Below are 15456 nucleotides of genomic sequence, written 5' to 3' on the forward strand. Positions count from 1 at the left end.
ATAAGGTATCAGAACTGGGCTCCTGGGTGGCTCAGTGGGTTAGGCCGCTGCCTTCGGCTCAGGTCATGATCTCAGGGTCCTGGGATCGAGTCCCACATCGGGCTCTCTGCTCAGCAGGAAGCCTGCTTCCCTCTCTCTCTCTGTGCCCGCCTCTCTGTCTCCTTGTGATCTCTCTCTCTGTCAAATAAATAAAATCTTAAAAAAAAAGAAAAGAAAAGAAAAGAAAAAAGATATCAGAACTTCCAGAGAGCCAGAGTCCCTACTTTTCAGTTTCAACATTTGTTGAATATTTTGAAAAGATAAAAGCTGCTTATTGTTCTATTGCCTGGTAAACAGTGTGATAAGATTTACTTTGGGTGTACATCTTCTATCTCCTTATACCTAGTATATTTAGGAGTTTATCTTTGGCTCACTGAAATTGGGAACTTTGATTACTTTTCAAAGAATATGATATTTTGGCACATAATCTCTTCCTTGACCAAACTCTAACTAGGTTTTTGAGAATTGTTCAGCAGAATGGATCCCAGGGTAAAGAAGTAACATTTCCGGAGAATTACTATGTGTCAGGCAGTGTGCTCAGCTTTCTCCATGTAATATCTCATCCTTAAAATAACTCGATGAATAAGATACCATAATTAATCCCATTTTACAGATGAATAAGGTACTATTATCAATGCCGTTTTCCAGAGGAAGAAACAGGGGTGAAGTTAAATATAGCTTACCCAAAGTCACACAACTGTTAAGTGATAGAGTATTTGAACACGAGTTTTTGTCATTCCAAAGCCCTTCTCATAATCACTATGCACTATAGTGAAGGTACTGTGCGAATAGGCATTTGCTTTACCGTACTTGTTTGATGTCTCTGCCCTGGTCCAGCCTCAAGTAGGGCTGTGTGCCTCAGCAGTGGACACAGTCTTTGGAAAGGCTCTTGGGTATGATGCCATTTACCAGCTATAGCCATTCAAGGCAACCCCTAGAAAGGGAATTAAAACCTCATTCTACCCATCTGTACCTATTTGAGGAAAGTCTGGACATATGTGGGCATTGAAGGAAATTGCCTTAGGAGTCTTGAGACCAGAAAGCAGATTGCTTTTTTGGTTCAGAATTGCCAAAGTGTTGCTTATAATCCCCTCTTCCTCCCAAGTGAAATTTAAGTTCCAGGTAGTGATGTCTTATTGGAGATTTTTCCCATCTGGCAACCCTATTCCAAACCTCTTTATTTTGACCATCCTGGCTGTATGAATTCTGTCTTCAGAGGATTTTCTCCTCTAAGTTCTGTTTCTCTCACAAGTCAGAGTGATACAGTCACTGAGTAGCAACTGAGAAAAGAAAACAGTAAATGGAGAAGAAATCTCATGGACTAGGACCCCAAATCTTTGAAACGTTTTTCACCATAGCAGAACCTATTTGTTCATGGTAGATGTTAAGATCTTTCTGTTAAATCTACTAATGATTAATAATTCTAATTGTCTAATTCCAGGGCTAGTGTCTCTGTCTTATGGTACATGGAATGATAACAGAGTAATGCTTTTAAAAATAGGGTTGCTATGGGCACCTGGGTGGCTCAGTGCTTAAGCCTCTGCCTTCAGCTCAGGTCATGGTCTCGGGGTCCTGGAATCGAGTCCCGTGTCGGGCTCTCTGCTCTGCGGGGAGCCTGCTTCCTCCTCTCTCTCTGCCTCTGCCTGCCTCTCAGCCCACTTGTGATCTCTCTCTGTCAAATAAATAAAATCTAAAAAAAAAAAAAAAAAAAAATAGGGTTGCTATGAATTGAGCATCAGGGAAGAGGGCTTCTCTAGAGATACTTGCCTGCAGCTGTGGAGATGTTCCCTGTCAAAGAGCAATCTACTACTGGCAGAGGGCTGTAAGTATACTAACAAGCCTATTGAGTCTTCCCTGCCTTTAGCAAAGAGAATGACCTTATAAAACAGAATTAGCAACAAGAAGAGGTAGTCTTGAAAATGAGTCTCTGAAATAATGAATAATGACCATATCAGTTTAAGTTGAACTAGGCAGTCAATTATCTAATACCTAGGCTAGTTTTCTGTAATTCTTTCCAAATGCATAGTGCTGACTTTTGTATGACTTAGATATATATAAAACATTCTCTTGCTGGGAGGTTAATGCAGTACTGTTTTTTTTTTTCCCCCAACACTAAATAAAGTCTTAATAGAATGGCAGAGCACTCTTGATTGATCAAAAGGGGACATACTTAAGTGCTTTGAAATATATATATAGGTTCCAGAAAGCAGAATGTAATGTAAGTAATGTAGTAAACACTAGAATCTAATCCTGGCCTTTTTGTTAGCTTTATTACCTTTGAGAAATTCACTTATCCTCTCTAGCTTATTTCCTCTGTAAAATGAAGGAGTTTAAGTAAAAATGTATTTCCCAAACTCTGAACCTACCACAGATTACTGGAGATTAAAAAGCATTTCAGATAATTTCCTGATAAAAGATTAAAATAAACATTGAATCACATAGTTGAGAAAGTTGCTTTTTCAGTCTTTCTAATTATGTCAGAAAAATTCTCAATTTGGTATCAAGATATCTTTAATAGTTCTTTAACACTGGATAATTGTTTAGGGGTAGAGATGGGTAGGAACAGGTACTGGGAATCTTCTATTCCTCAAGAGTTTTCAATAGAAGAAAAAAGAATTCTGTTACTTCAAGCAGAAAGTACTGAAGTGCTTTTTTGCTTCTTTCTGTCTACTTCATTTCCCTTCCACTTGGAAGGAAAGTAGTGTACAACTAGTAAGTTTAGGAAAAGGAATCAAACGTGAGGCAGTGCCCTTTCTGGCTTCTCTCCTGGTACAGCCCCCTCTCAGAAGGCATGTTCCTCCTCCTCCCCTGGGTAAGAGGCCATGGTTGACAGACTCTACATAAGGGTGGGGCGAAACTATTAGGAAACCCAAAAGCCCAAAAATCCAAAACAAAGAACCACATTCTGTAGTTTATCCTTATTAGTAATCAAGCTGGTATTTTAATTGCCATTTTATTCTTCTCTGTCTCTCATTTGGTTTCAAACTCACAGGAGATATAAGGGAAAAAGCAATTATACCCCTTTAATGTCGTCAATAATCTCCTTTTTAAACAGAAATCTGGCTTGGGCTCAGAACCCTTCATGGAATAGTATCTATATAGAATTTAGTAGTATGGTTTTGTTTTCAGTGAAGTTGGCATCTATAAAATAAAACCATGGAGGTTTTAAAATGAATTTTTAAAACATTAAACAGTACAGACAATGCATAGATATGGTAAAAATTATAAAGGTCATATATAAATGACTAAAGTTTAGAAAACACTGAACAAAATTATCCTAGGATCTGTTCCAGATTTAAGTTCTTTTGGATATGTATACCAGTAGAATAAAAAATGTTAGGTGGTAAACCAAGTTAAAAAAGGAAACTTCTAACATAACATGTACTATGTTGTTTTCATTTATTTTGAAATATATCACTATCAAGGGAGCTAAACTTTTATTTTTTATATGAATGAAAATGGTATTGATATGAAAATGATAAATTTGTAATATTGTACTAGGTGGTTGAGTATTGATATCTTTTTAATAGTGTGGTTTTTGGTGACGGTATTTTGTTTCATTTTGTTTATTTTTCTTTTACTGAAAGCAGTCAGTTCTGGGAGAGGATTTTGAACTAGAAATCTTGGAGAGCAAGAGCTAGTTATCATTGTATACTCTGCCTCATACAGTGTTTGGAACATAGCAGTGTTCAATAAATATTTGAACAACTGAATGAATGAATGAATGAATGAACAAAGAATCAACAAAAATAAACTGAATTCTCTGTCCTGAAGGTATAAGCATAGTTTTCATTTATATCTGAAAGCTGTCAGTAGGACTAGCTGTAAGAAAGCTGAGGCCTTGGGGCAATCAGACAGGGTAATACTTCTATATAAGTGAAAGATGAAGCTAGTTTACACAGCGCATTTAGAATTACCTTGTTAGGAAGAAATCACAAAAGGAAGTAGCCCTATTAATTTTGCTCTTGTTTATGGTCATATAGGAGAGGCTAGATTTTTCCATTCTTTTTTTTTCCCTCTCATTCATGTACTACATCTCTTATTGTGTCCTGATATCCGAGAAAGCACCCCAATTTCCCTTGTCTTAGGGAAATTATTAGAGCTTAACTTAAAATGTAGTTCACTCTTTCCCCACACATTCTTTTTTTTTTTTTTCAAGATTTTATTTATTTATTTAACAGAGATCACAAGTAGGCAGAGAGGCAGACAGAGAGAATGGCAGCAGGCGGGGTGGGGGGGGGGGACAGGCTCCCTGCTGAGCAGAGAGCCCCATGCAGGGCTCTATCCCAGGACCCTGAGATCATGACCTGAGCTGAAGGCACCACTGAGCCACCCAGGTGCCCCTCCCCTTAATTACAGCTTCTCATCTGATAAGGTGCCCACCCCGCCCCCCCTTTTTTGTGTGTGCCCATCTCTTTCTTAACTGACACCCTAGATGAATTGCAATACTGGTGTTAAATTTTTTTTATTGCCATTTATTCATGCAGCAAATGTCATGTTTCAAGGGCTTTGTTCTAAGAATCCTGAAATGAATCTTACATATCAGAGAGAGAATATTAACCAGACATTTTTAAATTTTTAGTTACACCAACTAATTTTCGAATAATCATGCAGTTGGTTTAAGTGATTACTTTCCCAGGTCATATAATTTACCTTTAAACATTTTGCATATGTGCAAAAAAAAAAAACCCTCAGAATCTGAGGACTATGTTCTAATGAATACATTTTAAACATATTCTAGGTTTATTCTCTATAAATGCATTCTTTTTTTAATGGTCCGGTGATTAACTGTGATTCTAAGGATAACATCTTAAGTGGAGTTATTTTATATGTTCAGGTTAATATTTTCTGTTATTGAAGTGTTAATTCAGTACATTTTGTATTTGTGAAATTTCTCTGCCTGATGTCTTTGTGTCTTCTAGTTATTACTATGTGGTCTTCAATATGTAAACTCAACTCTAAAGTCACTGGCTTATCCTATTTTGGGATGTTCATCTCATTGCATTATAAAATTGATAGAATGGCAGTAATAGTAGTGATATGTAGAAATTGGATTCTGAAACTACTCATCTTCAAAAATTAGCATCTAGTCTCTGTTCTAACTTTAAATTAATATCCAGGTAAACAGTCAACACAGATTATATTGTTATCATAATTGAAAATATAAAGACAATTTGGCCAAAAAAAAGACCAGAAAAAAAAAAGACCAGAATTACCTTTTTTTTTCTTTAAAAGATATAACTGCTTGATTTATAATTATAATCTTTAAGTATCTCTAGAATCTTTGTCCTATATCATGAAAGTAATTCAATAACCATTTGCTATAATGACAATCTGGAAGTTTTGAGAACACTTTATTGTCTAGTTCAAAAACAATTAAAAAAACAGAACTTTGCCTCGCTGGCTGTGTTCACCAGCTGTACGGCTATTCTCTGATTAGATAGTTTGAGTGCTGGATGCGTCCTTATCTGGGGTATGAGGTGTTCATATGGCAGCTATGTTATGACAGGGAAAAAAGAAAAAACACCATGGAGTTGAGAGGCAGACCAGCTTAAATGTGAAATTTAACTCTGTCACTTCTGTGCTAGTACCTTGGGCAAGTGAATAGCTGCCTCTGTAAAGAGAGAATTTTAATACTGCTTTAGAGTGGCCGTGAGGATGAAAGCATCCAGAATGAGCTCTTCTTAAATGATAGTTGTATGAGGAAAGCAGTATGTTGATGGTACGTTTTGATATTCTCGCAGGTGAAGTCAAGGACAAAAATGTTCAGGTGGTTGAGCTCCCCATTGTAGACAGTCTCCATCCTCGTCCACCGTATTTACCCCTGGCCGTACCAGAAGACCTTGCAGATCGGCTCGTACGAGTCCATGGTGATCCTGCAGTGTGGTGGGTGTCCCAATTCGTCAAATACTTGATCCGCCCACAACCTTGGCTAGAAAAGGAAATAGAAGAGGCTACCAAGAAGCTTGGCTTCAAACATCCAGTTATTGGGTAAGAATCTGACTTATTCCTCATAAAGTGATATGTAGTAGCAGAGATATGTATACTTTATACTTTATTGTAAACTTTATGATATATAGTCTAATTTTCAGAGCCCCACCCAAATACAGATGTTCCAGAGTTCCCCTTAGGTCATGAAGAGATCATTCTTCATTTGTTCACTTAGACATCATACTTTGTTACCCTCATTCACTTATTTATGTATTCATTCAACAAATATATTAAACCCATATTTCTGAAATTAGCTGTCTCTTCTAGGGAAGCTAGCAAATTTTTATTTTATTGAGAGTATTTTGAATGTTATACAAGTCTCATGTCTTATCCTAACAAGGCCATGAGATGAAGCTGTCACATTTATAGCTTTTCTATTGTACTTTTTGTTAGGCTTCATTAATTACCACTAGTGATTATTTTGCATTTTTTTTTTGATGTTCTGTTTTCTTTTCTGTCTTGGAAGCTATTTTTGAGAATAAGAGGACTATTTATAATGTAAGATAATGTTAAAATTATTATTTAAAATTATCTCTTGGCCCACTTGGGAATTATCATGTACATATACAATCAGTCTCATGCTTATGTTCAGGGAGATGTATCTGGAAATCCTAGGACCACGAAGAATCCAAAAGAGCATCTTTGCTCATAAGGATGTGCTCCTGTACACAAAAATAAAAAAGTTATGGAAAGAGGAATTTTCCTGAGTCCTGGTACCAGATTTCATACCTTGGGAAAATTTCCTTTGCCTAATGAGAAGAGTACTGGACTGAGACTTAAATGACCTGGGCAGTATGCCTGGCTTTTTCCTAATTCTGGACCAAGTAACTTATTAATGGTACTAGGCTATGATTTTTCCATCTGTAAAATAGGGAAGGTAATACCTGCCTTAAAAGTGATGATATGATAAGGAGGATAAAAAGATTTTAGTTCAGTGGAAAAAGTGTACTGTAAAATATTATTACCTTTCAGAAAGATTGATGCTAAAGTAATTCCTGGAAATAGACTTGTAAGCTAGGCTGTGACATTCTGTAGCTTATACTGTTTGTAATACAGTCAGCTATTGATTAATATTAATACATGTGTTGATTCATTCACTTATTTGCAGAACATTTACTCAGATTAATTTTTTAAGTGGCTTCTTCTAGCTTATTACAGTCAATTGGAAAAAAGACATACAGAGATAACATTATATGGGTAGAATGTGATATATAACCTGAGAGAAGTATAAAAAGTATCATGAGAGCTCAGGGAAGAAGAAATGTACTTCCATCTGGATCAGGAAAGTCTTCATAGATTCAATGTTTGAACAGGATCTTGAAAGATAACAGTATAGTAATTAAATTACCAAAATACTTTCAACTGCACTATCTCATTGATCCTATAACATAGTCCTGTGAAGTGGGCAGAGGTAACCGTTTTACAGGTAAGGAAGCTAAAGGAAAGAGTATCTCTGCCCAAAGTTCCAGAGTTCATAAAGGCAAAACCAGGACATAGACCATCTTAATTTTTCTAGAAGCTTTCTGCCATACCTAATTGTCCATGCACCACTCATCATATTAAGAGCTAGCCAAATATAGGAAATTGAAGTACCACAGATAATTATTTGTACATTGAGGTAGGGTGCTGTAATGAAAGAGAAGGACACTAGAATTCAAGAATCTGGGGGTACCATCTAACTTCTACCACTAAAAAATGCCATGACTTTGGCCAATATACTTGATCATTCTGGGTCTTCCTTGAGTGCCACTCTTTCCTCGTTTAAAACTGAACAAAAACTAAGTTAGATGGTATCTAAGGTTTCTATTCATATAGTACTAAACAATTAGATTTTGTGTCAACCCAACATTCATTAATTTATTCATTGTATTTGGTGCTATTGGAAGTAAATAAAATCAGATTCCCTGCCATGAAAGAGCTTCATATCTAATACAGATGACCATTGAACAATGTGGGGTTAGGGAGCTAACCCCCCCACCCCATGCAGTTGAAAATCCATGTATAACTTTCGACGCCTCCAAAACTTAACTACTAATAAATAGCGTGCTGTTGGCTGGAAGCCTTACCCATAACATGAAAAGTCAATTAGCACATTTTTATGCTATGTTTATTAATATACTATACTCTTATAATAAAGTAAACTAGAGAAAAGAAAGTGTTATTAGAAAATCATAAGAGAAAATACATTTATAGTACTGTACTATAAAAAGTCTATGTGTAAGTGGGCCCACACAGTTCACACCCATGTTATTGAAGGGGCAACTGTAGTGAAAGGCAGATACACAAAGAACTTTTACTTTTGTGACAATTAGGTTGAAATGTATGTTAGAGAAACCAGCTTCACTTTGCCTTATGTTGTCTTTTTGTTCACTGATGTCTTCAGAACCGTCAGTTTCCTTAACTGTCTGATGAAAGACTTATATTAAACTAAAATGACCTGATATCTTTCACAGGCCTAACATTCTGATTCTTCCATAAAGACCATTATGCTCCTCTCTCAAATTCTTGATTCGGGCCTAATTTCAGGAGTATTTGGAGAATTGAGTACTCTGCCATGACCTCAAATGCTCCTCTTCCTTTGATTTGTCCTCTGTTATTACAGCTCTTCTTTGTTTTCATTTTCATATCTCCTCCCCACATCTTCCCTTTTGTCTTAGTCTTCATATGTATAGAAGTTACTGATACCCATTTATTTACTTTTTTTTTTTAAGATTATTTATTTATTTATTTGACAGAGATCACAAGCAGGCAGAGAGAGAGGTGGAGGCAGGCTTCCTGCGGAGCAGAGAGCCCGATGTGGGGCTCGATCCCAGGACCCTGGGATCATGACCTGAGCCGAAGGCAGAGGCTTAACCCACTGAGCCACCCAGGCGCCCCCCATTTATTGACTTTTAAAGACTTTATTTAATTACTTACTTGAGAGAGAGTGTGCACGAGAGGGGACAGAAGGACGGGGTTGGGGGGCAGACTCCCTGCTGAGCAGGGAGCCCAACTCAAGTTGGGGCTCTATCTCAGGACCTTGGGATCATGACCTGAGCCACTCAGGCACCCCTGATCCCTATTTTAAATGTTAGAGCTGAAGAAATTACATGGTGAAATCATGAGTAACAAATAGTGCTTCTTCTCATGAAGCTTCTCATTGAAATTCAGTGGAATTGTTCTTTCTATCCCACTTCATCTCTATGGAGCACAGTGAGCAATTCCAGTTTCATAAGAGAAGCAGTGATTAAGAAGGATGTGTGAAGAAAAAGATGATAGGATATGTGTTCATCCGATGGTATTTACATCTGAACTATAGTCTGGAATGCAAAGGAAAGAATACCCTGCAGAGATACCAGGTTAACTGCAGTGAAAATAGACCCTCACTCCAGACTCATAATCAAAAGCTGTCCCTTGGCTTGACCTAAGGTTTGCTCATATACTGTGACCTAAGGGGAAACAAATCTACCTCTTTCTTTTTCCCACGTATGAATAGTGGTTTTGTAATTTGCTAGGGAGGGATGCAGAAAGAGCAAATTTAAGGAGAGTTTTAATTTATGAAAATAAACTCTGACCATTATTATTTTCATTACAATTACTTTGAAAGCAGTAAGATGGGAGGAGAGTACTGTGGAAGTCAGCACATATTCAATGTAAATCTTTGTCCCCAATTTTACAGTTTTAGAGCTCTTTTTTTTTTTAAATAGGACAGATGAGATCAGTATCTGCTTGTGTTTGATAGAGTGAAAAACAGCAAAAGGAAATTCATAATGCATCCCACGAAAGCTAGAACGTTTCCGTGAACTTAAAATAGTAAGAATTTTTAAAAGGTTTGCCTGCCTTGATCGTGCTATAGGAAGAATCCGTGCAGGTCTGTGTTTTCCTCAAACAATGTTCAATCCTACAAGCTGGCAATTACAGTAACTATACAGGGTATCATGAAGGAAAAGAAAAGTTGGCATCAAAATGTTACAAAAATATATTTAATAATCTGTAATAACAACTGTGAATTTTTGTATCATTTGTTGTCAAAAATCTTTTTTTTTTTTTTAAGAATTTATTTACTTGACAGAGATCACAAGTAGGCAGAGAGGCAGGCAGAGAGAGGGGGGGAAGCAGGTTCCCTGCTGATCAGAGTGCCCCTCTATCCCAGGACCCTGGGTTCATGACCTGAGCTGAAGACAGAGGCTTAACCCACTGAGCCACCCAGGCACCCCTGTTGTCAAAAATCTTAAAAAGTTACATCAACTTTTTTCTGGAAGGCTGGTTGGTATTTTGCTCCCTATATGGAGTATAACTCTGGAATCTCCCATTTATTTTACCATTATTTGTGGATACGCCAATTACTTTACAAGAAAACATTCTTCAAAAGCTTATTTTCTAATTTTCCTTGTATTGTGTTAACATGCATATATATTTAGAATGTATTTGTTTGAATTTTTTAATATTTTATTTTTTCTAATGGCAAAATAAAAGAAAAATTAATTTAAAATGTCTGTGATGCCACCATAAATAAGGGTGTAAAGTAGAATATCTAACAGCATCCAGTGGATCAGAACATCAGCAGAATCTGACTTTTTCCTTTACTCGCCAGAGTCCATGTCAGACGCACAGACAAAGTGGGAACAGAAGCAGCCTTCCATCCCATTGAGGAATACATGGTACACGTTGAAGAACATTTTCAGCTTCTTGCTCGAAGGATGCAAGTGGACAAAAGAAGAGTATATTTGGCCACGGATGACCCTTCTTTATTAAAGGAGGCAAAAACAAAGTGAGTTAGATGAGCTAGTGATTCTAGACTGGGATTCTTTTCGGTTGGAAGGAATCCTTAATTCCCATAACTTGTGATTCTTGTTACAATATTACTACTGATTATTGGCAGTTTTTTATTCAAGCAACTGTGTACTTGTGTGACTGTTAATATAATCAAAGCATATTTGAGGATCCGGCAAGGTATCTGAAGTCTCCTGGTGTGTAGGCAGCTGCCATCTTGCTGTGTACTCACATGACCTCTTTGTATGTTTGGAAGAGAGAGAGCAAGCTTTCTGGTGTCTCTTCCTGTAAAGGCATAGTTCCATGAGGAGGGCCCCATTCTCATACTCATGCTTGTTTAATCCTAATCATCTCCCAAAGACCCCATCTCCAAATACTGTCACATTGGGAGTTACAGCTCAAACACAGGCATTCTAGGGGGACAGAAACATTCATCCACACACTAACCAGCTATATAGGACTGCTAGAAATAAAACACACCAGGTGCTTGCCTTTTTGCTCCCACTATCTTCATTAGCAATTATGGGCAACTGAAACATATGTAAAGTGCAAGTTTGCATCTCATAAATAATTTCTGGAACTTGGAAATTATATTAAAGGAAAGTAGTATCAGAAGATAAGTCTTACAAGTGGAGGAATAAAGCACTGCTAGTATGTACTGAACAGTAACCAGCATTTATGGCGCATGCCTACATTTCAGGCACTGTGTCAGGTACTGGGGATTCCATGAAATGCAAGATACTCCACTCTCAAGGAATTCCTGATCTCGTGGGAGAACAGACAATTTCTCTGCAGTCTAAGTAGTGCTGCTGTAGAGTTAATGTAGGGTGTTTGGAAAATACATAAAGTACACTGATCCTAATTGGGAATCTATCACAGGCTCTGGGTGAACCTAGAATTGGCCTTTATTTACTATTAATAAATAAAGGATGTATTAAATGTGTGAAAAGTAGGGAATGAAAGAGAAGAATCTGTAGTCTCAGTTCGGCTCAGACACAATTTACTCCAGAAATCGTCCCTGAATCCCTAAGCATCCCTCTGTGCATTCCCCTGACTTAGTGTTTAGCCCTTGCTTACCTCTGTCTCCCTTGCTGCATTATAAGCACTTTAGACACAGTACCTAGCTCTAGTAACTACCCAGTGATTATTGAATTATGTTTATTTCAATCCCATCAGTTTGAAACATTTTATTAGCTGTTAATCACTTAAGCTGTTTGACTAATTAATTTATTCCTTGGTCCATTTTTTATGTCACAAATAGGAATTGGGAAGAAAAATTTAAAGTGAGGACTTGTAATGCGGGTATTTATCCAAATCACTGGATAGTAATCTAAATCCTGTTTCTCCCTCCTAAAAATCCAAATTAACCTGATATAAATTGCATGTTGTTGTTGTTTTTAAGGCTCCCTCTATCAGGTAGTCTCTCTCACATTCTCACTCTCTCGCACACACATATACACAAAGGACCATGGAATTCATTGGCCAACTATAAGCCAAGTTATATGCTTATAGTTAAGGGTTATATGAGCATTTGGTCACAAAACACAATAGAAAATCTCACAGATACTTTTCCAGTTTCATATCCAGACCAACTAGAAACAAAGTAGAAATAGTTCACCATGCTCCTTCACTTTAAAACACAAGACTGAATTTGTAGTTTGGTTAAAAAAATATTAAAATATTGGGGCGCCTGGGTGGCTCAGTGGGTTGAGCCGCTGCCTTCGGCTCAGGTCATGATCCCAGGTCCTGGGTTCGAGCCCCGCATTGGGCTTTCTGCTCAGCAGGGAGCCTGCTTCCTCCTCTCTCTCTGCCTGCCTCTCTGCTTACTTGTGATTTCCCTCTGTCAAATAAATAAATAAAATCTTTAAAAAAAAAAAATTAAAATATTAATCTTATCTCTTCTTTTACTTGTTCTTGAAGCATCACAACCTTTTCCCATTTTTCTTATTTCTCTGATTAACAAAATAATTCATGCTCATTAAAAGATATGGGAGTTGGTAAGTATACCAGCAGGGAAAAAGTGTCACCCACGATCCTCTTACTCAGTGGCAACAATTACTTAAATGTTTACATATTTTCTTTAGCCATTTATATAGTTACCCCTTTTAGTAGTTGATCATATTGTATATAATAATTTGAATTATTTTTTACTTATTAATACAGTAGTGGATCCATTTTCTCAGGTTTCTAAAAAAATAATCATCATAAATATCCCTTTTAATAACTGTATATCTCCTGGATGCATATGCAGTTGCTTGCTTGCTCTTTCTCCTAAGATTGTACAATTTGGTTATTTCCAGCTTTTTACTCTTATAAATAATGCTACGATGTATTCCTAAAGTTGTCCACATTATTTCCTTAAGCTAGGCTTCTCGACTTGGAAATATTTAGATAAAGGGATATGAACACCTTACAACTTTGATGCATAGTGCAGTGTACTTTCCCAGCAAGCAACCCTTATAGTACAGTTGGCAGCAGGGACTAGAACAACTTGAATTTCCTTTTTGTGGTCAGCAGCTAGTGACTCCTCTCCCCGTGATAGCCCAGGAGACAGTTTTTTTCATATTCTGTTATAAATGTAGCAGCAGCATTTTATGCATCTCCCCCCTCCACTTTGGAAATCCTTTAATTTTAATTTTCTGAGTCATTTTTTAAAATATTTATTTATTTATTTTAGAGAGAGAAAGAATGAGCACGAGCAGGAGGTGCAGAGGGAGAGGAAGAGAGAATCTCAGGCAGACTCTGGACTCACAACACTGAGATCGTGACCTGAGCCAACTAAAATCAAGAGTTGGATGCCTAACTGACTACACCAGCCAGGCACCCCAATTTTCTAAGTCATTTTGAGAACTTTCTCAGGAGCTTAAATGCTGTTTCTCTCCTTCATTATTTTACTTAGCTGTTTTCCTACTCTAAATCAACTCTGCTTTATACCTGTCAGGATTAGTTTTGATATCTAAGCAAACCCTAAAACCTCTGCCATTGTTTTAGGAGACCAAAAACATGAATTAATCTCTCATTAAGGTATGTAGTGTCCAGGGTGATTATGAGACTTTTGTGCTCCAAAAGGGTGAAGAGCTGAAGAATTAAATGATGCATAGGGTCCACACAGGGGAGAATCCACTTTCTGTGTAGCTTATCTTTTGTAAAAGCGGTCAAGATCAGCTTTAAATATGTGGCCTCTGTGTGAAAATGTGCAGTTAAGCTTTGCTGCTTGGTCTTACACATCAGGTTTCTCTACGTTAAGACTGAGTTCATCCATAAGATTTTGGCACCTGTATGCCACTGACTATGGCAGCCATTGCTAATGTGGAGATATCTCTTAGGTAATTCACTGTTAGAGTGTTTAATCACAGAATCATTGCAAAGAAGTAAGCACTGTTAAAGTTGTCAATCCAGTATCATTGTCTAGGTAGGACATGAAGATTGGAAACAGGGGTGAAACTGGAGAAGAAACAGGTCTTTAAAAATCTCCCAGAATACTTACATAGTCAGTGTGTTCTTCATCAAAAATGCTGGGTGAGCTCTCCTAAAATTAGTTTCATTTAAATGAATAGAGGCAAGAAAAATATGTTTAAAAGTTTTTGTAAAGTGTTTGGTTGCCCACTGAAATGACTCAGCAATAAAGAGTAGTGAATTTTTTCACTGTTTTATTGAACTATAATATGCTAGACACGGTTACAGGGCACTAGATATACAAAGAGAAATAAAATACAAAATAAAATATAAATTTTATATAAATATAAAATAAAATATTTCAAGGAGTATCTGGTAGGCATATACATGTAACAAGTCATTGTAGTATAGTTCATGAATGTCTTGTAGGAGCTGTACACCAGCTATAGTGAAATCATGAAGAGGAGTATCTCCTTTAGTCTAGAGAAAGATTTCAGAAAAGAAAATGTGTTCTTAGTTTATAAGTTTAATTAGTCCTTTGTGAGTGCTGTAAAAATAAATTTTTATAAGGTAGAAGAAGAAAAAATATGTTTTTTTTATCATGGCTAATCTATACAATTTCACAGTAAAAGGATTCCTCTGCTGACCTACTTGTCTGCAAAAGACAAGAAAGAAGCATGTTTATGTAGAAATTTCCATGCTTATTATTGGAGATGCAAAATCTCCCTTTTCCATTATTTACTTTGTTTCTGTTTGTTTTTTTTTTTCCAAACTCAGTATCCTTCATCAAGCAGTCTCCTATAAGGCCTGAGGAACTTAGGTGTTCTTTTGGTTTGATTCCAGGGGAGGGGTCTTTAAGTTAGGAAGAGCATTCATGTAAGTGTCACATCTCAGAAAAGGATCACTCTTTTCTTTTTACTGGGCACCCAAACCATGCTGACAGTGTCAGTCTTGAAAACCTGTACTGGTGTGTTTTAATGATTCCCTCTGCCCTCTGGCCTCCAGCCTTCTCATATTTATTTGTTGCTGTTTCTGCCCCATGCCTGGCTATGCAGCTTCACAAGAATCATAGTAAAAGTCCTCTTGGTTGTTTTCTTTTTAGAGCAAATGTGACATTTCCTTCATCTCCCTGATTTGAGGCTGAGGAGGGCAAAATGTCAAAAATAATGAGGCCAAATGGATCGGAACACTGAATACGAGTCTGAAACAGTGCTTAGAGACTTCGCTGTCACAGTCATTAGAGGCAACAAGAAAAAGCTCCTTGGTGGCTGTGAAATG

At 37.0% G+C, this 15456-nt stretch overlaps 1 protein-coding gene across 9 annotated transcripts in view; it reads left to right on the top strand.

Annotated features, from left to right (window-relative positions):
* FUT8 (fucosyltransferase 8) overlaps positions 1–15456 on the top strand; it is a 391770-nt gene that overhangs the window by 363480 nt on the left and 12834 nt on the right. For all 9 annotated transcript variants that reach the window (XM_047736710.1, XM_047736711.1, XM_047736703.1 and 6 more), the window contains 2 exons: positions 5784–6030; positions 10604–10780. In XM_047736710.1, coding sequence (XP_047592666.1) covers positions 5784–6030; positions 10604–10780 — 424 coding nt within the window. The remainder of the gene's footprint in view (positions 1–5783; positions 6031–10603; positions 10781–15456) is intronic.

The sequence above is a fragment of the Lutra lutra genome, chromosome 7 (genome assembly GCF_902655055.1).
Source record: "Lutra lutra chromosome 7, mLutLut1.2, whole genome shotgun sequence".
NCBI lineage: Eukaryota > Metazoa > Chordata > Mammalia > Carnivora > Mustelidae > Lutra > Lutra lutra.